The 25,392-nt window shown below is 37.6% G+C and overlaps 2 protein-coding genes and 2 non-coding genes across 5 annotated transcripts; 2 read left to right on the forward strand and 2 right to left on the reverse strand.

Moving 5' to 3' along the window:
* Positions 1–133: 133 nt before the first annotated feature.
* On the reverse strand, positions 134–21,964 carry LOC140781504 (myosin-1-like). 2 transcript variants are annotated; one of them, XM_073127500.1, is made up of 23 exons: positions 21,305–21,964; positions 17,509–17,610; positions 17,278–17,421; positions 17,027–17,177; positions 16,898–16,925; positions 15,432–15,597; positions 14,912–14,975; positions 14,767–14,780; positions 14,598–14,682; positions 14,004–14,107; positions 13,794–13,932; positions 13,397–13,515; positions 13,158–13,310; positions 12,990–13,079; positions 5,302–5,379; positions 4,307–4,465; positions 4,018–4,221; positions 3,553–3,758; positions 3,341–3,476; positions 2,868–2,997; positions 2,586–2,732; positions 2,423–2,502; positions 134–1,249 (listed from the first exon to the last, which is right to left on the reverse strand). In XM_073127500.1, exons 1-23 carry the CDS (start codon positions 21,566–21,568, stop codon positions 575–577), a joined length of 3,438 nt encoding a protein of 1,145 aa, XP_072983601.1. In that variant the 5' UTR covers positions 21,569–21,964; the 3' UTR covers positions 134–574. The 2 variants fall into 2 exon arrangements, with proteins under 2 accessions (XP_072983601.1, XP_072983602.1); XM_073127501.1 differs by lacking the exons at positions 4,018–4,221; positions 4,307–4,465.
* A 1,285-nt stretch (positions 21,965–23,249) lies between these two features.
* LOC140782829 (uncharacterized) lies at positions 23,250–24,939 on the forward strand. The gene is made up of 4 exons (XM_073129636.1): positions 23,250–23,389; positions 23,795–23,949; positions 24,065–24,165; positions 24,256–24,939. Exons 2-4 carry the CDS (start codon positions 23,852–23,854, stop codon positions 24,738–24,740), a joined length of 684 nt encoding a protein of 227 aa, XP_072985737.1. The 5' UTR covers positions 23,250–23,389; positions 23,795–23,851; the 3' UTR covers positions 24,741–24,939.
* On the forward strand, positions 24,787–24,858 carry TRNAT-UGU (transfer RNA threonine (anticodon UGU)). Its single transcript has one exon. It is a non-coding gene; the product is annotated as a tRNA-Thr (tRNA).
* On the reverse strand, positions 24,907–24,979 carry TRNAF-GAA (transfer RNA phenylalanine (anticodon GAA)). Its single transcript has one exon. It is a non-coding gene; the product is annotated as a tRNA-Phe (tRNA).
* Between the last annotated feature and the right edge of the window lie 413 nt (positions 24,980–25,392).

The raw sequence follows: 25,392 nt of genomic DNA on the forward strand, positions 1-25,392 counted from the left end.
GAGCCTGCCATTTGAAACTAGGATGACGACTGGATGAGATTATGCATATTTATCATTTTAAACCATAAAGATTTTGAAGAAATAACGAATTCATCAGGGGATAAAAACCAAAAAAGAAGAACAGATACACAAGGAGTAAAACGCAGGAACGAATTTATTAGGAGATAGAAACCAAAAAAGAAAATTGAGCACATAGGCATACGAGTAAAAACATAGGAAGAGCCAAAAAGAAACGGATGCACGCGAAGGATATCAAAACCATCTAGGGTTGAGGATCACCATTGAAAGAAGGGAGCCCTTTTGTTCTGAACCAATTGTTGACCATTACAAATAGCAAAAAGTGTTGAAGACTCCGTTGCAGCTTGCATTATCCAAACTTGTGGACCTTCAGAAGCATATATTCAGCAACGCAAAGCAAAATATTTAGAACTCCTCTAAAGCTTCAAGAAGAAAGTAGACGCGTATTTTGTTGTTGCCGGGGTATCTATTCCCATTCAACCAACTTTGAAGTGGAAGAAGTGTGGATTTTTTTTTTCCCTACGTATGCAGTAGGTAAATGCATGTATGCATGCTTTCATGTAATTTTTGCGTTATTAATTCTTCCCCACCATTTCCTCTTTGCCTTGACTGAATTTGGTTCAAGAGCTTCAAGCTTGCTCAGTATCAACTTACTCTCTTTCAGTCGCACACTGAAGTCCTTCTTCCATGATTCAAGCTCCTGTCTAAGCCTCTTGAGTTCTCTCTCAGGGTTCAAGCTAGCCTCCACCTTGCCAGACTTCACCTCCACCAAGAACTTCACATCGTCTGCGAATACTTGAGTTCGTTGCTCAAATTCTTCAGCCAAGCGGCTGATAATACCAAGGCCAGTGCTCATTTCTCGGTTCAGTGAGCGCAACACTGTCTGTGACCCATTATTTGTGCGCCTTGTGACTTGAACATGATTTATACTACTGTCACAAGTTTGATCTATTGATGCATCAGACCTTCGCCCTGCGTCATCTAGAGAAAGACTATTTCTTGTGACGGAGAGACTGGCCTGCAAGTACCTCATTTGCTTCTGCCATACCTCTTCTATGGATCTCATCTTCTGCTCATACCCTGACCATCGACTCTCATATTGCTGGAGCCTCTGATGGAGTAGGTCATTCTCCTCTTCATGTTTTCTTAGTGCAGTCTCCGCCTTCAGAATCTTCTTTTGAAGCTCTGCAAGGACGGATTCCTTAACCATAACTTGGTCGGAGTCAGTCTCCTGGGAGAGAATTTATACATGGCCTTAGTTATTCCAGTAGAGCAGAAATGCAACGTAAGGAAGGCCAGTTTATAACATAAGGGATGCACGGACCAGGTATTATTCATTTTGTTTAATCATAAAATTGCCAGTGGAATATAAACTTCTAGAGTAATCTTTTACCATTCATGGCACACACGCATTTATAAAGGAAATAGAGCAAAATTAATTGACGAGCATCATGACAAAAGCTCCAAGAAGATGGCAAGCAGTTAAACACCAGTAGTCCGGTGTTCTTGTGGTCAAAGTCAAACTCCAAAAGAGTATCGAGCTGTTGATTTGAGAGGCATGCTTACAAGGATTTCAGCTATGATGGTTTCCTTGGCAACAATACCTTATAGTCTTATACCTTATATGTGGTCAGGATGGACTAAATTTTTTTTCACTACAACTTGCATGAACACAGTTTAATTCTTGATTCCTTGTGTAACGAGCTGACAAATCCATCAAATAACTTGTGCAGCTCAGATACAAAAGAAGAATCAAGAAACGTGAAGCTTCTTTGTTACAATGCAAGACTCAATTTTTGACAGAAAACACTGGGAATAGTCAGATTATAAGAAGGTTTAAACACCATGACTTTTAAGATCATGATCAGAGTATTTGTCTTCAAAAGATGCAGTAAGCAAGGTTTAAACACCATGACTTCCAAGATCATGATCAGAGTATTTGTCTTCAAAAGATACAGTAAGCACCAATAGACTATGGAGTATAGACGTGATGTTTTGCCAAATAAGTTTAAGTGATAGCTATTGATATGCTGCAGTGTGTCTATCAATGGCTATAACACGAGGTTAAAAAAGTGAAACTTGTAAATTTATTTGATTTTTGCCTCATATTCATCCAATCCTTGTTGGGGTTGCTGTTAGATGTAGTGAAATATGTAGATAATAACCATGATTAACTCCATGAGTTACGTTTAAAAGAAAAGCAATACTACAGTCGAAATATTAGTGTCAAAAGTGATTGAAATGCATACTAGTGAGGTTATAATGTTATATAATCTTGCTGCAATGAATGTCCAGGGTGTAGCAGGTCTGAAAATGTGGAGGCCTTTATTGGAGACCCAAAATGAGTAATCAGAACAAGGAAAACTATAGACAATTAGATAATAAAATTTGATATGCACATTACCTTTGTGCCTTCATGTTTCTTTGTAGTGTTCAGTTGATTTGTGTAACCGGAACACCTCCTAACCAGCCAGCCACGAATAACTGTTTAATACAATAAAGAATCCATCAGAAAACAACTGAGCTTTGTAATCAACTGCACACCACAGGAACAAGAAGCTCCATACCACATTGCATTACAACTGCAGCATTATGAACACCCATGAAATTCTTTCTCGCAACTCTGCATTTTATATATCTCTGCAGAACAACAGCAGCTCTGCGTCTCTGCAACAAGCCTGAATACTCTTGTCTCATCTTCTGACCTCGAATAACTACATAATAGAATTTCCCTTAAATTATTAGCAACAGTATTAACAGCCAAACGGCTTAATCCAGATGGCTGATGTGTGATAGTAGTCTGATTGTAGCCTAGACAGATAGCTTAAGAGAGGCGAGAGAGAATTTACATGACTGCAGTGTAACAATTCCTTCCTTGTGCTTCCTGAGATACTGACGCACTTTATGGCCTCTGAAACAGCTCTGAAACCTCAAAATACCATGGAGTGTACGGTTTCTTGTATCTTCAAGAGTGCCAATCTACAGCAAAGCTCAGGAAGAAAAGAAAATTGCACAATATAATTTTGAACAAGAAATGCTTGTTCTAATAGTGTTCAGCTAGACATTGTGCATCTATTCATCTCCTTTTCTATAACAACAAACCGCTATGATCTGTGCAAACCAAAAGGTGTGTAATCTAAAGAAAATTTAAATGTCTAATGGAGCACCATGTGTTAAGGAATACTTGTGGAGCAATGGATCATAACTTATAAGCAAGAAATTGTAGGAAAATTAGCCTAAATCTTAACAACAAGACCACAGGAATAACCTACTATATAAATCAATCTGTATCAATTTTATCCATCTAGTGTATTCATCTCACCTGACCAGTCCGGAAGAACAATTTTGTGTAGCCAACTTGGTACATCTCTGGTAGGATATTAAACTGTCGAAGAATTGCAGCTGAAACACTAAGTGGGTCTTGAGATGCAACATTCTCAAGAAGAAGAAAGCCGTACCTAATAATTTAAAAACATAGATCTGGTTGAGATAAACAGAAATTTACCCAACTCTTCTAAAAGAAACAAGTTTCACCTTCTAGCAAATTTTTGGTGCGACATCCTTGTAGGATAACCAGATCTTGATATGCGAACCACTTCAAGAACTCCACAGCATCTTAATTGGTGAAGTACAAGTCCTTGCTCATAAGTCGAAGGAAGTTGTGAGTTGTTGGGCTTAATGCAGCGTATAAAGTGGGGTGTTGTATTCCCAAGTCTTTGCATCAATTCAAATAATTGTCCCTAGATGCAACATTATTCAGAAGTCATATAATAATGTCAAATTTCCAGTTTACATTCAGTCTAATATTACCAACTGTTATCTTCAAACTCCAACAAAATTGCAGGTGAAAATTGATGAATGACATTAAATCTCTTTGAATAAAAGGAACATTTTCATTCTTTTTTCCTACTGAATAAAATGAAGCAAATAGAAAGCTGACACTGACATTCATATGATCAAAGAGGATATAGTCATTTAGATATAATTTAGAAATACAACCTTAAACTTTGTCGCTACACTTAGCTTTTGGGAATCTGCACTGCTGGATCTGTAGTTGTTAAGTGTCATATTTTCAGATTGTACGAGCATTTTGAAAGCAAAATTTTGGGGAAGAGAACATTTGCATGAAGCCAGGAGTCTAATAGAGTCCATATGCAATAAATCCCTATTCTTCTCCAAAAATCCTGATGTGTCATAGAGCACCTGATAGGAGTTAAACAATCATATTGGGCAAGATTAAAAAGAAAAGGTAACTGTGAAGTGAGTCATGAACAACATTAGTTGCAACCTCTCCAGCATAATGATGAACAGTAAAAGCTTTGCCTCTTTCTCCCCTAAAGCAAGAATTAGATTTCAGATGTTGCTTGAGCTTATTAGCAAAAGTAAGATCTGTACCACTAGGAAAGGTTGATTCCTCATCCAAAAGAGACAACAAACCCAATGGTTTCTGCACCAAGTAAAAGCGGTACATAAAATTTATATAGATAATTATTCCATAGAATAATATACAGATAATTCAGTATTTGGCATAGTTTGCAGTAACATAACTATACTCTAAGGTTAATATCTCAACTGTAATCTGAGCTGGCAGAAATTTCCAGAAGAATTTGTAGTAAAGCAAGTATCCAAGCCTTTACGCCCAAATATTTGGATTGCATATAGAGATCCTTCATGTCCATACCCCCAACACAGTGCAAGCTTTCACTATAAGATCACATCTTATCATGCTTTTTTGGACTAGTCGAACACAAATTTTGGCCTTCCCCTCCCTCTCAAGATACCTTCCACTACAATGCAACCACTCCTCTATGAGAATGTATGTCTTGACATATTTAATAAAATGATATCACTATCCCTGACAAATTAGTACAAAATTAGGCAGAATAGTCAGTGACAGCAAAAGGAATTCCGGATGAACAAACATAGCTTTCTTGTATAATGCACACGGTGGGGAAGACAGACTCCACTGGGAACTGAGAAATATGTAATCGTGACACTTTTTGCTGTCAGAAATATTTTGCTACTGACTTATGCTGACGCCAAGCACTTTTATCACTATGGAGTATCAAACAAAAAGTCCAATTCAGATTGTCAAGGAAATCAGAGTGCCAAATAAAAATTAATCAGTAAGTATGTTTGATACTAATAGCAGGAGCAGAATAACTACAGATATAAAATGTTGATTGAAGAATCCTCTTGACAGGTATCCATTCTTGTGTCAGGATTAGAATCACAGAAAAATATATAGAACCAAAATGATAGTGCTATAAAAGTAGTGCATACTTTCTCAAAGAGATTGAGACAATCCTGGTTGTCCTCGAAGTCAACCTTTGCCCAATCTATGCCATCTTGAATATATTCCTAGTGAAAGAAACCATAGAGATGTTATGATACAAGGATTAAAACCTCTGATTGAGGTAAAGTAAAAAAAAAGAGTGGTGTTAAATTTTCATAAAATAACTGACTCATATAATCTGAACTTCAGTCTAATCTCAATAAACATGAGCTTGCTGCAGATTCTAAGCTAACGAGAGAATTACATGGTATGGAAAGACAACAAAAAAGTTAAGACAGTGAAAGGAAAATGGAACAAAATGAAACAAAAAATTATTTCTCTTCGGATAAACCAAACCTATAACAACTCAAAGTCTCAAACAACAAATATCTAGGTTAAAGTGCAGAAAGTACACCAGAAGGCATCAAGACATATAATCAGACCAGAGTTAATTGAGGGGCATAATGGAGGGAAAGTAATTCAGCAAGCCATTTTCAAGAACTTATGAGTATAAAACTGTAAATTGTGTTTTAGTTTCTGGTAACTGAAGGACTTTAAACAGCAACAAGATTAACATTTCACATTATGACTAAAGAATAAAGTGTCAAAACCAAAATTAAAAAAAAAAAAATAGGGGTTGAGAGAGGAGGGTGCACGTGCCCTGCACGTGCAGCCCCTCCCCTCTCCCTCTCCAGCATGCGTCGAGGCTGATAAGGAGGGAATTTCATCTAATCCGAATCGGATTAAATTTAATCCTCTTCTAATCTATAAATTAGCCCTAATCCTCTCTCTCTTCAACCCCCAGCCCTCTTCTCTCTCTCCTTCCTCCCTTCTTTCGCTTCTTCCTCACCGTCGGAGTCGTCGCCGTGGAACCGGCCAGCCGGAGGAAATTGGAACCACCACACTCCTCCCCGGTGAGCCCTCTCTGATCCCTCTAGTTTAATTTAAAATTAAATAGGTAAATCCGAAATACCTAATTTGCGGAATTCGGCCTCGTCGGCAAATCTGGCCGGTCGGCGGCTTCGAGTCGCAACCGCATCGTCACCGGAGGCTCCGTGCTCCGAGCCTGGTGTCGGAGATGTCTTCTACGGAGCTCTTGTGGCTCTGATCGGCGTTGGATTCCGCGTCGGCCGTCGGTGATGAGTCCTCCTCCACCTCGTGAGGATGACAGAGGAAGGGTGAGAGGGAGAGGAGAGGTTGAAGGTGGTCGTGAAGGGGTCGCCGGCGAGAGGTCGCCGGCGGTCACCCTCTCCCTCAGTCATCTTCTCGCGTTGGTCGTGAGGGGGGAAGAAAAGGGTTGGCTGGGCTCGGGTGAAACCCGAGCCAACCACCTTTTCCTTTTAAGTCGGGTTTGGTTCGGGTTTGGATTTCAGATCCACAAACCCGAACCGAACCACTTAAGTTGGTGGGCTGCGGGTTAGCCCGAGCCCAATTCAATTAATTCGGCTGGGCCTCGGCCCAATCCGATTTAGTTGATGTCTTTTGGATTGGGCCGGGCCAGCAACCCAGCCCAATCCAATGGGTAATTTTTAAACCCATTTTAGTTATTTTTGGTTTTTAAATTTTAAAAATATTGTTATTATTCAAATTAAAATTTTGAATATTATTTATTATTTAAGGTGGTGAATTCTAGTACGTGAGCTAGAGATTTGAGGTTTCGGTTGTCTTGCCTAGACTCAGGTGAGTGGGTTCACTCACATATTTATTTTATTGTATTTCGTATTTTTGTCATACCATGTAAATTTTCTGTGTGCAAATTATTTATTTCACCATTATATGTAAAAATTAAATTGTTGTAATTTCTGTGTGCAAATCTATTTATTTCATCCGTACGTGCGAAAATTTAATTGTTTTATTTTCCTGTGTGCATTTAATTATTATATTCAGTACATCACCATACTTCGTGCAAATATTGAAATTTATGAAAAGAAAAATGAGACTAGTATTGATACGACTTAGAGAACAGTCCCGGTATAAATCGTTTACGATTTTCCGTGGTGACTCAAGTCTATCTGAAAATCCAGGAGAAAGTCCTAAATTAGGTCACTGCGGTGACTTTCTTAGGTGACTCTGGCGGATTAGGGAACAGTCCTAGGATGAATGAGAAAATTTTCTAGGTGACTCTAACTTCTCTCAACGGTTAGAGGAAAAGACAGAGTGTGTTGATCACAGGGTGATACCCTCTGATGACCTTAACCAGATCAGCTATGAAGAAAAGTCCCGAGTGTCATCTTGAGGTGACTTCTAGTTGATGTGGATCCACAGGGTTTAGACCCATTGAGACATATGACAGTATAAATATTAAAAGATGTTAATATGTTGAAAACGTGCAAGGTTACAAGTAGTAACATCTCTCTCTATTGTTATCATTGTTATTATTCAGAGAGCATGCCTATTGCATATTGTGATGGATATTGTTGCTTTTAGTTTAATTTATTCAGCATTAATATGAATTAAAATTTATTAGGTTAGTGAGTGGATTCCACTCACTGAGCTATAGTTGTTGGCTCACGGGTTCTTTTGTTTTTTTTGTATTTGTTTATTTGTTTCAGGTAATAGTCAGCGGGGCGACTGAGCGATATGTACCCGGACTCCACCTCCACTTAGGATTCACCTATTTACCTTTCCGCTCTTTTGATTTTATACTTTAGATTAGACATTTTATTTATTTAGTTTAGAGACTCAAAAGCATTAACATTATTTTATATTTTTATTGCAATTAGTTATAAAATTTAATATAGCACATTCTTATTTATTTATTTATTTTGCCATCGTACACGTAGAGAGTATTAATAAGGCTTCGTGCATCTCAAGCATATTGAGATGCATGGCCAGTCATGATTCCTATTTTGGGTCGTGACATAAAGTGTATAAGTCTTATCATCAACCTAAACTATGAGATTAAGATAAGGCTAATGGTTGAGGTTATGTCTAAAAGTTGATGAGTCAAAAACTTAGATTCCCTGTGTTGTAGACACATATCTGAGGACTCAAAAGGTTTATTATACTTTATTCCCAGACGGTGGAAATCAGATATTAATATACTATATCTGAAAAGTAGCTCAAAGGGTTTCCTGTTTGCATGGTCTCATAAGTGCAACGAATGGCTGCTTCATTTAGAAATTTCATATTTTTGCCGAATTAAAACTGTAGCCTTTTTAAAGTACATTTGGCAAACATTAATCTCCATTCTCTAGCACAAGTAGAATTGTAGAAATAGTTTGAACATTACAAAGATACTTAGCTATTTATACTAGGATATTCTGCTTCCACATTAGAGACAAATAACACAAAGAAATGGTTAAATAAAGAGGATGAAGAAAGTTTCATCGTAATTATTTTAATCTTCCAAAAGTGTCATGCTAAAAAATGTCCTTCCTTTTACAAGATATAAGATGAATGACAATTCCATCTTGCTCCCTCTTTTTGCAACAACTCGAGCTATTTGCTTATGTAGATATTGTCTTCTGAGAAATTATATGATCATCAGTCATGCAAATGCAGGTTCAGAATTTTACACTTTATATGGATCATCAATTGTATGCAAATTGGAACAGGAGATGTGGATAAAGTGGTACTTTTCATTATCATGGACATGATGGATTACTCACATACTATTAAGTATTAACTCATCAATTGCTTTAAAAAAGAAAAGTGTAGTGTTAGTGCTTGATATTCTAACTCTCCCCACCTTAAGCTCAAGACATTTTAATAGGCTCAAGACGTGAATGCTACAGGTGGGTGGAGATTCAATATTTTTTACTGCAAATAGGTCTCTGTTACGAACCAGACTCTAGAGAGGTTTAGATTGGGTATTTGAATTGAAGGAAGCTCTTTAATGGTGGTGGGAGGAATGAAGGTGGAATGAATATAGTGATAGGGATATGTGTGATTAGAGAAAAGATCAGATGGGGGGGAGAAGGAGGTCGCTCCTAGAAGAAGTAGGGCAACAACAGACGAGGGGAAGGATCTAGCCAATATTGGCTAGGGGTCAACGTGAAATTAGGGCTCGAGGAGGGAGAGAGAGGAAAGGAGATAGAGAAACAGAAGATTCATTCATAATATAATCCAATTAGGATGCACTCCATAGTACTTAGAGGCTACCATTTTGACCAAAACAACAAAATAAATCTCTAAAAAACTAAGCGATCTCGCCGTGGCGCGTTCAAACGCGCCCGAGCCCTTTCGAACGCACCCGAGCTTGTTCGAACGCACAAAATCCGTTATGTCTTTGCAAACGCATGTAGGCATTCGAACGGGCCCAAGGCCGTTCGTACGCGCAAATCCTATTCTGTCTTTGTGAATGCATGCAGGCGTTCGAATGGTGCGTTCGAACGCAAGTCCCTGGTGTTTGAATGCCCCCTGGCAAAAAACCTTATTTTCTCAAGTAAATTTATTCCTTCCAATACAACTTGATCCAGCTCTAGTTGTATCAGTCTTCTAGAATTTGAATTCAAGCTCTCTCCTACTCTGATGATGTCTTACTATATTATTCCTCAAAGATCTATCTATGCTAGAAAGCTTATATAATTCTAGCACGCATAGTCGATATTATTTTATAGGAAAATTTGTACTTAACATCCTACTTTTTCATTTATTTGTGATTTACACCTTACATTTTCAATATTTACAAATCGGGCCCGGTGTTTTACTAAACATTTATCAAACACATCTTGAATTAAGATAACACCAACACTGTTTAGGCAGATAACTAAATAGAATATTCTATCTTAGTTCAAACCATTTGTCTACTAAAATGCCTAAGATACCCTCCTCCTTCTAGGGCTCAAAGATTCTACGGCTTTTTTGGCCAAAATGGCAAAAGCTAGAAGTGAAAGAAAATAAGCGTCATCAACCCTCTCTTCTCCTCCACTCTCATTTATCATTCATTGTTTATTAGGAAGCTACATCCCATTCGAAATTTCAGAGATCTGTATTTGAGTTGTTTAAAATTAAATTAATTGAATAAAACTCATGTGTTAATTCCTAGTCGTGGATTCAATTTTTTTGACAATTGTATATTAGGTTTTAAAAGGGGGTATTTGCACACGAAAAAAATTAGTTTTAAAAAAAGCAAAAATGGCCCCTTCTTCACATCTCTTATATAAATTATATACATTTCATTATATGCATCTAGTATAAAAAATAAATGCAAATTTCAAGAGCTTAATTTTATTAAAATCTAAGGGTTTTTTTTTTTCCTGCAAATAGCCCTTTTAAAATAAATGAGTTTTTTGGTGTGAATGTAAATTTAGATTGAGTAAGATATTTTAGTAAAGTCTTTAAGACAGTAAACATAACCTAGAAGACAGTTAAGTTTAGTTAATGGATCTTATTAGAGTTATTAGATCATATATTATTTATTTATCTTATTTTATGGTGACTTTGTATAAATAGGGCTTAGCCCTCTCTTTCATTATCAATCAATACATTCACCAGAATCCTCTTCTCTCCTTCTCTCCTTCTCTCCAACCCATTCTAGGTTTGAATCTTCTACTGTTTCATGGTATCGGAGCTATCCGATCTCTGAACTCTCTCATCGTTTCCATCCCTCAATCTCTCCCTCCCCTTTCCTTACTCAAAATTTCACCTCAGAGCAGTCTTTAGCTCGCCGCGTCGTGCCACCGTCAGCACCTCCGTCGTTCGTAGCCTAGCCTCAACCTCGTCATTCTCTATCGCGCCCCCTCCTTCTTTTCAGTCCTTTACGGAGGAGCTTTGAGCTTCGTCTACGCTCGAAAGCTTCTTCACCGGTCATTAGAGATTTTAGAAGAGCTCCTTTGAACCATCTATGTTTATCATTAGAGATTACTCGGTCGGTATTCACTCTCTTCAGCATCAATTTAAGTTTAATAAGTTAGAATAAAAATGCCTATTTTCGTGACGAAGTGGCGTAGTCGGTGAATCGAGTTGGTCGGCAACTTCAGGTCACTACCGCTCGTGTGCCAAAGTGTCGTGCCGTTGGCCTTGTGTCGTAGGCATGCTTCCTTGGAGCCCTCGTGGCTCAGATCGCCACCGACCAGAGTTAGGAGCGTTGATCGTCGGATCCTCTCTCTCTCTTCCTCGCGTCGATCCTCTCAAGGAAGAAAGGTGGGGTGGGGCTCGGGTTAGACCTAGCCAACCCCTCCTCTTTCGTTTTTTTTAGTTGCGAGTTCGGGTTGGATTTCAGATCCAAGACCCGAGTTAGTGGAGTGGCAAGGACGCACAGTGGACGAGGCGACTTGGACGCCTGAATCCGACTTTATGGACCAATATCCCAAGTTGACACTTTGAGGGTAAGGTGAACGGAAGTGTGGTGGAGTGATACAATTCGATCCATATTGGCTTCACTTGCGGCATTATGTTCATTGGGATGAGCCTATTTATCTAATTAAGTTTTGTTAGAAGCAATAAAAATATTTTTGTCGGGGCGCGTTCGAACGCAGAGATCGCGTTGGAACGGGGATGCCAACGCATGCACACGTTCGCAAAAATAGATAACGCAAATTGTGCGTTTGAACGGAATCGAGCCGTTCAAAAGCCTGCATACGTTCGCATCGATAGAGAACGAAAATTTCGCGTTAGAACGCAATCGGGCGTATTCAAACACACCGCGACGAAAGTTGTGGGTTTGTTAGAGTTGTTTAACTTAGTTAATGAATCCATATGGTGAGCCTCTATAAATATGTGGAGGAAACCCTAATTTAAATTTATCTTGGATAATTGAATTGGCTTTGACATTTATCTCTCTCTCAACTTGTCTCTAGTTATTGGTGCCCCCTCTCTCCTTCCTTCTTACATCGCCCAAGTCTTTGGTCGGCCTCTTCCAGCTTCTAGCCACCCTCTTCTATAATAACTTCTCCCCCCTCTCACACCAAAGAGTAAACCTAGCATCTATTTAGTCATTGGAGTGCTATCAAGCTAGAATCTAATTGACCTTCGACCACTGTTTGGTCGATATCTTGGATTCGTTGGAAAGCTCTCTCCAAGAGCAATAACATATCCAAAATTCAGGAGGATCCATCGGTTAGATTGTTCGCAGATCCCTTCGAAAGTTACAAGCTTCATCGAGTCCAGAGCCGTTGCAGATCGAATTAGGCCGGTTCGTAATAGATCCACCTTAAATTTGAGGAAATGTATTAAGAGTTATTAGATCATATATTATTTATTTATCTTATTTTATGGTGACTTTGTATAAATAGGAATTAGCCCTCTTTCATTATCAATCAATACATTCACTAAAATTCTCTCCTCTCTTCTCTCCTTCTCTCCTCTCTCCAACCCATTCTAGGTTTGAATCTTCTATTGTTTCAGATCTAATGACAAGTAAATTTTGTAAATATTTGATAAAACATAGGGTGTGATTTGCAAAAGTTATAAATACAAAGTGTAAACCACAACACATAAAAAAGGTAAGGTGGTAAATGCAAATCTCCTTATTTTTATAAAATAAGATAAAGAGCATTTAAGGTAAAGCTTGAGAGTATCATGTGTGTATGAAGGTAAGACCAGATGATAGATAGCAGATCATAGGAAAAATAAAAATAAACAAATATTAAAAAAAAGTAAAACAAGAACACAAAAGTTACAAGCAAACAGCACAAGAAAAATGGAAGATTGTGATTAATGGACTAAGCAACCCAAAATCAGTATCTCCATATTACATTATCTTGTAAGTTGTAACCAGACTATCATCAATATTAAAGATGCTGCAACTTACCTCCTGTTCCAGCTTAAACAGATGACGATTAAAATGTTGCTGCAGCCTTTCATTAGCATAGTTAATACAAAATTGTTCGAAACTATTTTTCTGCAGAAGCAAAAATAATATAGCATGAGAAAACATGCAATTATCTCAACCAGGAAGAATAGGTCAGATGAACAGTACATCAAAAGATTCAAAGCCATAGATGTCAAGAATACTGATTGATCTGCCTGTACAGGACTTGCCCACTGCAAGTGACTTGTTGATCTGTTCTACAAGCCACTCAAACAGACCAGCATATAGTGATTTGGCCAATGCATCTCTTGTGTCGATGGCCTAGAAGAAAGAAATTAATAAGGAAAGTTACAATATCGCTAATTAAAGATGAAAGCTATGTGCATCTAACAGAGAAAAACATATACCTGGCAAAGAGTAAGTTTCTGGACAATAATGTCATCACCAACTACCATTTTACGAGTCGACAAAGTTGAAATAAGTTCACTAATACTACATCCTATAAGTTGGGTAACAGTATGTGCACCTGAAAAAAAGTACAGGACAGTTACAGATAAAAAAACAAAAATATCTAAAGCTTCAAAAATCAGAGGCATCAAGTTCACAAGGGAAAATTCCAATGATTGAGAAACTAACATATTTTAAAGACTTGGCTTTGAGGTACTAATATTTAGGAGATAATAGAAACCTAAATTTAGAAGGAAAATGGATTCACACTATAGTAATTGAAGTTAGATTTACAAAGTGCACTGACAATGTCCAAACCTCAAACTAGTATCCTTCATCACATGGTGAGGGTTTTACCTTCGTCTGCAACGACTTCAACATGGTTTTCATTATCAATCACTGCAAAGGAAATGTTTCCCAACCATAGAACTGCAGCAAGCAGTGCAAAGACATTATCTTGATCTTCTTTGCTGATATGGACAGCATCCATAGCTTCCTGAAACCCAAAATTTAGTGAGAATGATAGTATACGATGAAGATAGTAAAATTTACTAGATTAGATGTTACCATCAGAGTGCAAAATCTTTCAGAATCATCAACCCCAACTATAGAATAGCAAGTACTCTGCTTCAAATAATTGTAGTCTTCCACATTTTTCAAGTTCAATTTCTCTGTTTTCAGGGGAAAAAACAGTAACTTAGCAGATCAATAAAAAGTTTTAAAAAAAAACATAAGAACATCTTCCTAAAAAAAGGACACGAAATCCAAAGAATATCAATTATTGGCAATAACATTACTATTAAGAAGAGCCTTGACTTGATAATGTTACAAATACAATCATAAGGTACAGGTTCTGTTTCAGTTAGAGAAAGAATTATAAAACCACAAAACAAGGAAATTAGCAAATGCTTATTTTCTAATTAAAGAAACCAAATAGGTTTGATGATTGCATATTTTCCTATTCAAGGCCAGTTGTCAATAACTTAAAACCTTGAAGTGTGAGAATGCTATTTGATGGTTATTATATGCATGAAGAAAAAATGTGTTTTCCAAGCATAGGAGAACACTCGACAGATTAGAAGGCAAAGACTTTCCATCAACACATTTAAATTATCAAAATATCATACAAGAATCACAAAATAAGGAAAGAATATGGTCTACCTCTAATTGACAAAGGAGCACCAGCACATAACTGATAAAAGATATGATAGGAACGTTCACCTATTGCACACTGTACAACTCTCGACTGAACAAAGATGAAATGAGACTTCATAAAAAGAATGGAACATAAAGCAAATAGTAGAAGCAGAACATAAGGCAATTAGAGTACCTTCTCAAGCAGAACTGTCCAAGCAAGGTGAGTCAAAGGCAGAAAGAAAATGAAGTCACAGATTTCAATGAGTATTGGTGAAATCACAGCATAGCTACAGAATGCAAAGAAAGAAGAATACTCCAGCATGAGAATATAGTCTTACATGTTTGAATCATGGCACCAGAAATCTTTCCAGTAGAACTGAAATGAATTTCAATGAGTTTTCCCTGTGTTACAAGTAAGAACTTAGAGGAAATATCTCAATAGCATAATAAAGTGAATAATAAACAATACAAATTTCAATCAATAGTACTTTAAAGTGAGTTTTACATTACTTATTCCTCCTTTTTTGTTTGTTTTTTACGTCAAAATTGTGAAATCTGGATCATGGAAGTTTAAGCTCGAGTAAATAAAAATTCAGGAGTCACAATTTGTTTAAAGAATTCAGCGTGATTTGACTTCCAAGCTCATTTCCTCCTCTCTCAAAAGTCATAATTTGTTTTACAATTGCACTGCCAAACATGCTTGTAGAGGGCCTAGAGGCAACTTGAGCAAAACAGAATGGCAACTTCCAAGTACAAAGCAAAACAGCATCAAACATAAGTAATGCCAAAGCCCTGAATGGACTCAAGTGGAATTGTTAACTGCAAAGAGGAAAAGGTCACAAAAGGAAGATAACTCACAAATCGACTTGAATTATCATTCTTTAATGTCTTTGCATTGCCAAATGCTTCAAGTATTGGATTTGTCTGCAAGATTTCATATTCTATGCCACTACCCCTTCCAAGAGCTGACAAGTACTGCATAGCTATCTTTGCAGTTTCAGTTTTTCCTGCTCCACTCTCACCACTAGAAAAATAACAAAGTAAAAATTTAGTATTTGAAGAGTTTAGCTTGTTTCACAACTTCTAACTAGAAAGTTATGGTGCAATTGGCAAGCACAACCGCCAAGATCACTATAAATTTAGTACAAAGAGAACCAAATCTTAAGGTATAAGGTATGAGATACCATATATCATGAAAAGATAATTTAAATATTTACTCTCTTTTTATTATCTTCTACTTGATTGATCCTGAAAAGATGTTATTAGATATGGCATGTAGGAGTGTTTACTAAATTTTTTTTTAACTATATCGAATCAATAACGAAGATCCAACAGCTCACATGATTTAAACTCAGACAAATAAGTTAGCATAAATGATAAATCTGCACAGGTGCTGATGACCTCTAACATGCAAATGTTATCGGATCACATAATTTGTGACGACATATCATATGCAAAGTCACAAATACCTTTTAGTTCTATATTTTTCAAGATCTTCTGTCTTCATTAGGATGTATTTAGAATTATTTTAGACCAATGATTGCTCAACTTCAACTTATTTCTAAGATGAAAATAATGTACTCCAATGAAAAGAGAAGAGACAGAACATTGTGCAAACTTTAGCTGATGTCAGGAAATGTAGAGGCACAGAACTGGTACAAGTTTAGCATCTACCTGATCTGCTTGAGATAGAATATCTGCATTTTTGTGTTCTATAGAAGACACCAGAAAAAAATCATATCGTAGTTATATATGATTGTATGGTAAGAATCTAGTAGTCCAAGTACAGACCATTTTATGAAAAGGAAACAACAACTAGCAATCACATAAGATGAGGATAAAAGTTGTAGGAACTACTACAGCCCCAAGAGGAAAAGCCATAACATAATCAGATTATAGTAAGAAAAAGAGAAAATTAATTCCATCATCAATGTTAAATTGAAAACATTTGGAGAGAAGAAAGTTATACCAATATTATTTAGACACTCTAATGAATCTAAAGAGAAACTAGAAATAGAGGAGTTAAATAAGATAAATCTCTTGAAACAGCTGTTATGGGAAGAACAACTAAAAGGGACAAAAAGAAGAGAAGAATCTTATAAACTAAATAAAGAAAAGCCTTCTTTGACAATGATGGTGAATTTTTCAAATCACAACAAAGACAGGTAATATTTCAATCCAACTGGGACATTGTAATTTTATCCTCTGTCGTAACAAGATAAACTCTGACAAGGCAACATATATACAATTGCATGAAGAAAAGGATCAAACCATGATACTTGTTGTGCCATTAATTACAAAGAATTTGACAACTAACTACCAACCTTATTATAATTGATTGATTCACTTCATCTGCAAATAAAGTGAACATAACCATAATTAGAGGTAAACAAGATGTATATGATAGATACATTACATTAGGTATCTGCAAATGATACAGTAAGTTAAGCTACCTCTTATCATTTCTCGAATTGCTCTATCTGCTATTGCATACACATGTGGACTTTCAATAGCTTTTCGCCTATATGCTTGAATAAAATCATCTCCATAAAGATGGAGTTTCTTAAAAGGGTTAATAGCAACCAAAACTGGACCTGCTTTAGTCTAAAAGACAGAAGTGTCTTAAATAATATGGTGCAAAAATTAAAACAGTGAAGAGACGACTCCTCAATGAAGATTGTTTGTATGACTTGCAAGTACTCACATATATCATATCTTGGAAGTATCTATGTTGCAAGTTGTACAATACTGATGGTTCGTTTAAATAACTTAGTTGCAAAAGATCATCAACACCATCAAGTATCTCAGGATTTGCAGGTAAAAGACTCTCAGTTTTCAGCCTCAGCACCTGAAGATCAAAGTAGAGATGATGAAGTACACCATATACTGCAGAAAAAAGAAAATTTTCCTCGACATCAAACATAGAAAAACTTACTTTTCCCTGAGGAAGAGACAAAACAGTCTCAGATCCAGAAGTCAAAAGTATCTTCCCTAATGCCCATTTGTCATTTGCAAGTTGGCACCAAGCTTGAAGCTTCTGAAAAAATAAACTTCAAGATGTAGGTCAGCAGGTCTACCAATCAATCAACAACATGAATATATGTTGTAATTAAGACACAAAACTTACACACGTTAAGTTAAAAAAAAAAGAATCATGACATTTCGGTAGGCATTTAACCAACAGCGGATAACATACAAAATAACATATTGCGGTTCTTGATTATGATACGGATTGGACATGACTAACCCTCCTCGAACTAGATCATTTTCTGTTTCTGTTTTGGATTAAAATAAGAAAACTTCTGGCTGGTGCATTCGGACGCTTTTGCGGGGCATTCGAACGTCCGCACAACAAGTGCATATAGAACCCTATTTTTGGCCGTTCAAGCACCCGTCAATTAAGGTCTTCCGTATTAGGGTTTATTTATGATTTTTGGACGATTAGCTAGCCTCCAAATATGTAGAATAATAGCCATTTTGGGATTATTGATTATTGGAGCTTGAGTCAACTTTCTCCTTTCTCCTTCCTCCCCCCCCAAGCTTCTTTATGGCCGAGGTTAATCCTCCATCGCTTCTCCCTCCTCACTCCAACAACCAACCATACCTAAAAGCTCCCTTCTCCTCATCTTGTTCAAGATACTATTTCACCCACCACAGCCATCATCCTCTTCTATAACCCTAACCCTAACCACATCATCAATTTCCATTATCCACGTCCATCCTGCCATCCCCTGACCTTTGGTCATTATTTTTCCTATATCTTTTGATCTACCTATCTGATCGATAAGATTCTGGTTGCGTTGGATTCCTAACTTCTAGAGGAACAACATATCTAAATCTCAGACCATTTTAACAGTTAGATCGATCCCTACTGCCTTCAAAATTTTTGTATTCAGTTATGTCCAGAATAGTAACTCAAATCGATAATCATCTTCTACGAAGGCAATTGCAATAATTGGTATCAGAGCCAGCCTTCCTCGACACGCATACGCAATGACACCAGCCACTAGATCCATGGCGGCACGAAGAAGAGAAGAAGGGGAGACATCCACACACGCGGGAGAGAGGAACCCTACACCTCCACCCGCGGATAACCAAAAGCAAGAGGATCGTGCACACACAACGCTACCTCCTCTACCTTCCACAATTGACCCAAACATGGAGATTCTATCAAGGTCCATTAATGCTTTGGGACATACATTCACCATCATCGCCCAAATCATCTAAACCTTGAGTCAAACAATTGTGCAACAAAACGTCGATTTGTTGAGAGCGATTCAATAAGAGCCAATTCTAGATCATGAGGTACTCAGATCTTCCACATCAAAACCCCCTATGATAGTTCCACCGATCGACCAAGGACGAGAAAGAGAGACCATGCTCGAACCAAGGCAAGGTGGGTCTGATCGATGAGCGCGGTTTGCAAATAAAAATGATGATTATCCCTGGATTGAGAGGGATGAAGAGAAAAATTGAGAAGCTAACAGAGGACATCGGAGGAATCATGTATGCCGCTTAGAGGAGCACCCACCTCCAATTAGGATTGGAGGACGACTTGATGAACCATTTTCCTCATTTTGCACCTTGAGAGCAAGGTGAGGGAAGCATAGTGGGTTATTGAGGTTCTTGATTATGATACAAATTGGATGACTAACCCACCTTGAATTGGATCATATCTGTTTTTATTTTGGATAAAAAAAAACTTTTGGTCAGTGCATTCCAAGGCGGTGTAAAGGCATTTGGACGTGGTCGCAGGGCATTCGAAAGCCTGCACAACGTTCGCACATGCAGGACACTATTTTTAGCCATTCAAATAAGGTTAAAGGGTTTTTGAACGTCGCGTTCAAACGTCTACACAGCATTCACACATACATAGCCTTGTTTTTTCTCGTTCGAACACGGTCGAAAGGCGTTCGAATGCTGGTCAATTAAGTTATTTCGTATTAGGGTTTATTTATGATTTTTGAACGATTAACTAGCCTCCAAATATGTGGAATAGCAACCACTTTGGAATTATTGACTATTGGAGCTTTTGTTTTACATCTAGGCTTGAGTCAACCTTCTCCCTCCTCCTTCCTCCCCCTTGGTATCCACCCCAAGCTTCTTTCTATGGCCGAGGTTAATCCTCCGTTGCTTCTCCATCTTCACTCCAGCGACCAGTCGTACCTGAAAGCTCCATTTTTCTTCCTCATCTTGTTCAAGATACTATTCCACCCACCACAACCATCATCCTCTTTCATAACTCTAACCCTAACCATATAACCAACTTCCATCATTCACGTCCATCCTACCATCCCCTGACCTTTGGTCATTATCTCCACCATATCTTTTAATCTACCGACTAGATCGATGAGATTCTAATTGTGCTGGATTCCTAACTTCTAGAGAATAACATATCTGAATCTCATATCATTTCAACGGTTAGATTGACCCCTACTACTTTCGGAAGTTTCGTGTTTATTTCTATCCAAAGTAGCAACTCGAATAGACAATTATTTTCTGCAAGGGCGATTGCAACATAATAGTATTATTTCAGGAGTGTTTGATTGCTAGAAAGTAAAGGAAAAAAGTATTCACTTCCAAAAATTCCTCTACTTTAAATATTCTATTGCTAAAAATAAATTAAAGTGACTTTTTTACCTGCAAAAAATAACTAAACTTTTTAATTTTTATTTCCTTTCTTGAAATAAGAGAGTTATTTCATTAAAGTCAGTCATTTTATTGAATTTCACTTTTTAACAACCAAATACATCCTTAAGGCATCTTTATGTAAGAAAATTTTACTTCCTCAACCCTCGGGGAATCAACCTCAAATGTTGTTGCAGTATGCAAAGTGCGTTCCTGAGACAGTTTACATGCTGCAAGCTTCCAAGACAGATTTAAAGGCTGCAGAATTCCTACACAGCATAATTATCCTATTAAGTCATTTAGCTACCGCCTAAATATAGAGCCTATAAACCACTTGGCAGTCCATGTATAGGGTATCTCCACCATTCACTTTATAAAAGGAGAAGTCTCCCTCAATCTTGTCAACAACCGGTAAGTAATCTTGTAGAAAACTTTTGAGATTAAAAGAGTTTACCACAATCTCTTGCTTTCTTTTACTGCTGTGTTTGTGAAGCTAACTTAGTTCTTTCAAGGGAATTGAATATCGACGGACTGAAAGAAGAGTGTTCTTTTTAAGTCCGTGACATTTGACTACCTAGATGCATATCTAAGCATCTACCTCAGCCTTTTGATTTGGGTCTCATTTGGGGACGTTGGCTGACAATAATCTTGGAAGTAATCAACCAAACTGACAGAACTTTGTCACCTTGCCATTCGTAATTAAAACTTTAAGTAATTATATTGAAGAACATCATGTTACCTAAGCCAAATATTTAATAGTTTAAATTTGGCATTTCTTGACCTCTAGGCATCTCGTTAAGTGCCTGCCTAGTTACTATGCCTTCTTTGGTCCCGTACCTACTCCGTGTAAAATCTTTGGTCACGGTAATATATTAAAGTAAATATCAATATTTATTATCAAATGAATTTTACTTTTTCAACATTATACAAACCCAATAGAAAATTTTCATTGCGCGTTGCAGAATAAAAATTTATATATTGAGTATATAAGCATGTAATAGGGCCTACTGAGAACAAGATATAGTCTTTAGCCATAAATTTATGCATTCCAGCTACACCCGTGTTAGAAAAGGGAAGTTGTGCAGAAAAGAAGAGTTCGTCACCTTCTTCGAAGCATAAGATCTAGTATCACTCCATTGGGACTCGAAATTGGGCGAAGACATCATCTGAGGACGAGCAATCACTGGCTCTTTGTCTTCTTCCAAAAACCTTTCTTCCCGTGGAGCTTTCTTGGAACTGTACGGCGATTCATCGTTCTCCTCCGCTAGCTTTCGTTCGCCTCCTCCCATGGGGTACGGATTACGACCGAATCCGTAATCGAGTGGCAGCGATCGCACCGACCGAACCGATCTCTTCGGCATTTCCATCGATGCCACAAGGAATTCTCCCAAACCCCACGAAATCGGTCTAAAACCCTATATAAGCCCTTCGATCGCGATCGGAGCACGACTCTTGCAAACTCTCGGCTGTGATTCTAATATTTCCTCACAAGATCTTTACCATTACCAAAAAAGTTTTAGAAAAAATCAACTAAAATGACGATAACGACGAATGCACGATCATTGAATCTAAGCATCGTCCAGAATCAGAAATCTTGAAGAAAATACAAAAAAAGAAATCTCAAGACAAGTAGCAGGAGAAAAGGTTCTTGTAATCTGTAGAACAAAAAAGATTAAAAAAGAAAAGAATTAAAAGTACTGGAAACGAAAAGGAGAGAGAGAGAGAGAGAATAGTGGCCTTCTCTTCTGCGCTCTTCTCTTTCATCTCTTCTCCTCGCCTTTTTATCAAGAAATAAAGTACTTTTTTTGGATATTTGAGATTATTAGTATTTCTGTGAAAAAAAATCTTTCTTGGAACCAAGAAAATAGGTTAATGACCAACGAACCCTTATTCATCCTCTAATATTGTATAAAGACGGGCGTGTTATAAGGGACAAAAAAGGGAATGTAACGGATATATATTAATTGAATAGACGCGGGAGCATAACGAACAAGGGGAATATTTTTAGGAGGGAGACATCTCGGACCCGCTTTTGAAGAAAACCGTTGGATTGCGATCGGACGGCCGGGAGAAGGTCCCTTTTTTGGTTCTTCTCGTCTTTCTTAAGGCGTGTAATATAACACTCCCTAATTCGAAACTAACTCATTTAACACCGTATATTATTGTTTAATTACAACTAAACCTAATAAATTATTATTCATTTTCTTATAGAAGTGACACTTTGACTCATTCAACTATTTAATATTTTTTATTCCTGACTACTTGGATAAAAAATATTAAATAATAATGAAATAAACAACTACTAATGATACCAGGCATTTTCAAAGTTATATATAGTTACTAGAGTTAATGTGACACGAAAAAAAAAATAATAAGAGGATTTATATGAAAATAGATACTACTTTAGATCAAACCTGTTATGTAAACGGGTAGAAGTTATTATAACATAGAACATCAATAATGAAGAATTCTCTTCAAATCTAGAGATGGCATGGTCCATCCTCTAAGTAGTTCATGCCTCTGGCCATGTTCCATGTCTCGGTCCCTTCCAATCCAGTGGACCAAAGGTACTGCACTTTAGCATTAGAAAGCAATATCCAATTCCACAACAGTGACTGTAGGAATAGGACACACACACACCAAAAGAAAGAAAGAAAAAAAAAAGGCAAGTGATTAGCTATGTGTTTGGATTAATTACGTGAATATGTCAATTAGGCCAGCAAAGCAGGGGAGGGGAACAGGCAAGAGTGGGAGAAGGGGACAGTGCTTCTCTAAATTGAACTACTAGCCATGTGTAAGTGGGTGAGATCCAGAAAAGAAAGGGATGGGGGATGGGAAAAAGGAGGAGATGGTTGAGCTGACACAAATCAAAGGTAGGAGAGAGACTTCTTTTGACAAAGGCATGCAATAATGCATGTGGAGCTAATCACATTGGAGTACTCATGAGTCATGAGGGTGTCGATGAGGTTGGGTATGTGCGATTGATGAGGGGCTCCAGTGCGAATGCTCTTATCGAAAATATCACTCGTTAACGGTTAAAAATCATGTCAACCGTCGTTTGCAAATCAAACGGCAGGAAAACATGTCAAATGGAAACCAAACCGTTTCCTCTTCTCTCTTTTCTGAAGAAATATTTCTCTGCCTTACAATTACTCCAGAATTGATCCATTGGTCGCTTGGTGGCGAAGGTTGGTATTAACGCAGTAAAACTTCCCCGTGATTTCCCCTTCCTCTTCCTCTATTGTTGATTGTAATTTCTTCTGCTTTCTTTTGTTTCTTTCTTTCTACTCATCCTCCTCTTGGGCATTCAAGTGTGGGTGGTTTCCTAATGAATCACTTCGTCAAGTTTTCTTCTTTCGCAGTCCTTAATTATTTACTGTCTATCATGAAAGTCCATGAAAGTTCTCTCTATTTCCTATTTATAGAAGGTTAGAAAATTTTCAAGAAATTGTTTATACTTTATAACTTCAGATGAGAGAAACTCGCATCAGAAATAGATATATTAGAGTCTAATTTTAAAAAGAAACTTCTTGCTCAAGTTTGATCATGATATGAATTGAGTTTCTTTAATTAAGCACAAATTAGTGCAACAGGGGAAATATTTGATTGAGTTGCGAGAAGGAAAAAGGAATGGGCTACTGCTTCTAACAATGGGAACAGTCATCAGCAAAGCTGCAGGAGGCCTCGGTGCTGCTGTAGGCAATGCATTTGCCGCTCCATTTAAGACCATATTTGGCGCGAATTGCGAGTATGAGACGATGCTATATATTGCAGTCAAGTTCTTAATTATTACTACGAGGTTTTGTATAATTGTTTGTCGAAAATTGACACTATTATATATATCTTATTTAAATTCTTTCAAGAGGCATCTGCTCTGGAACATGGGACATCATCTGCTTCATTGAGCATCTATGCGTATCAAGCTTGGTCAGACTGTTCATGGTGTTGGTCCTCACCTACATAAGTATGCACTTCTCTAATACCATCTGAAAATATGTGACAAACTCTATATATGCCAACACTATGTTAAGTTATTCTTTGGTATGTGTTCCAGCTCTGCTCTTTGTCTACCTCCTGTTCAAAGTCGGCATAATCCAATGCATAGGGAGAAGCCTCTGCAAGATGACATGGGCTGCATGCTCCACCTACTGGGCTGCAATGGAAGAGATGACATGCTTCCTCTGGTACAAGTTAAGGAACACGAAGCGCGTCTATCGCCGTCGGTTTGAAGACGTGGAAGAAGAGCTCAGTTCAAGTTACGGTGAAGAAGTAGATGATGACTCTTCAGAAGATGATCATGGAAGCTTTAGAGTGATCAGGCGGCGGAGATCGGTTAGGGAGAGGAGGAGAGATCGGATGCGGAGGTCTCTTTATCCGAAGAGGATGAGCTCCAGAGCAAGGAGACGTGAGAGTGGGAGGCATCACCATGTGAGGTTGAAGACTAGGGAGGTCTCACTGCATGTGAACTCGGCGCCGCTTAGGCCGAGGAAAGCATCTCAGCACACCGGAAGGCAGTTATTTAATAAGAGAAATTATTAGTGGAAAAGATATATCTATTTAATATGAAAAATTTCAAACGACAACTGCCCCTATAGCTCAGTGGTAGAGCGTCAGTCTTGTAAACTGAAGGTCTGTAGTTCGATCCTGCATGGGGGCAGTTTGTAAATATTTTGTTTTTTCTTTAATTCCAAAATTTAAAGGTAATTGCGGTGAGCGTGGATCGAACACGCGACCTTCAGATCTTCAGTCTGACGCTCTCCCAACTGAGCTATCCCCGCATGTGATTGAAATTTATCTAATAATCATATATTAAATATGCACATCAATCTTTTGCACACTAAAATCCAAAATAGTCGTACCGGATTAATACAACCTGTTCACATCCATTTATCCAACAGTAGCTGACTAGTTGCAGAAACACGTGAGTCGTGACACGCTATCCCCGGACGAGAATCCCATATAATAAAGCTCAATTTATTTTAAAGCAAATCAGCCCCTTAAATTTTTTTTTGCCTTTTTGCATTTATAACCCTACGAGTTTATTATCGAGGCACCTTTTATAGGACAATTTATAACCTCTTTAAATAAAGGTTATAAACGTGCTTACGTGTGCATGCCCCTCAGATTGGGGGGGGGAGGGACCTCACATGGGACAATTGGAGACATATTACATAAATTAAAGTTTTATAGG

This window comes from Typha latifolia, chromosome 2 (genome assembly GCF_019914945.1).
Source record: "Typha latifolia isolate L0001 chromosome 2, TyphaL0001v2, whole genome shotgun sequence".
Lineage (NCBI taxonomy): Eukaryota > Viridiplantae > Streptophyta > Magnoliopsida > Poales > Typhaceae > Typha > Typha latifolia.

Bases quoted from the DNA above. Each gene is read 5' to 3' on its own strand.
- LOC140781504 (XM_073127500.1), bottom strand. From the start codon at position 21,568: ATGGAAATGCCGAAGAGATCGGTTCGGTCGGTGCGATCGCTGCCACTC. The intron at 13,080-13,157 runs GTACTGTTCATC...TTGCTTCTGCAG, and splicing joins ATGGCTTTGAATCTTTTGAT to AAAAATAGTTTCGAACAATT. The intron at 3,477-3,552 runs GTGAAACTTGTT...TTAAATTATTAG, and splicing joins CACCAAAAATTTGCTAGAAG to GTACGGCTTTCTTCTTCTTG.
- LOC140782829 (XM_073129636.1), top strand. From the start codon at position 23,852: ATGGGAACAGTCATCAGCAAAGCTGCAGGAGGCCTCGGTGCTGCTGTA. The intron at 23,950-24,064 runs GTATGAGACGAT...AATTCTTTCAAG, and splicing joins ATATTTGGCGCGAATTGCGA to AGGCATCTGCTCTGGAACAT. The intron at 24,166-24,255 runs GTATGCACTTCT...TATGTGTTCCAG, and splicing joins GTTGGTCCTCACCTACATAA to CTCTGCTCTTTGTCTACCTC.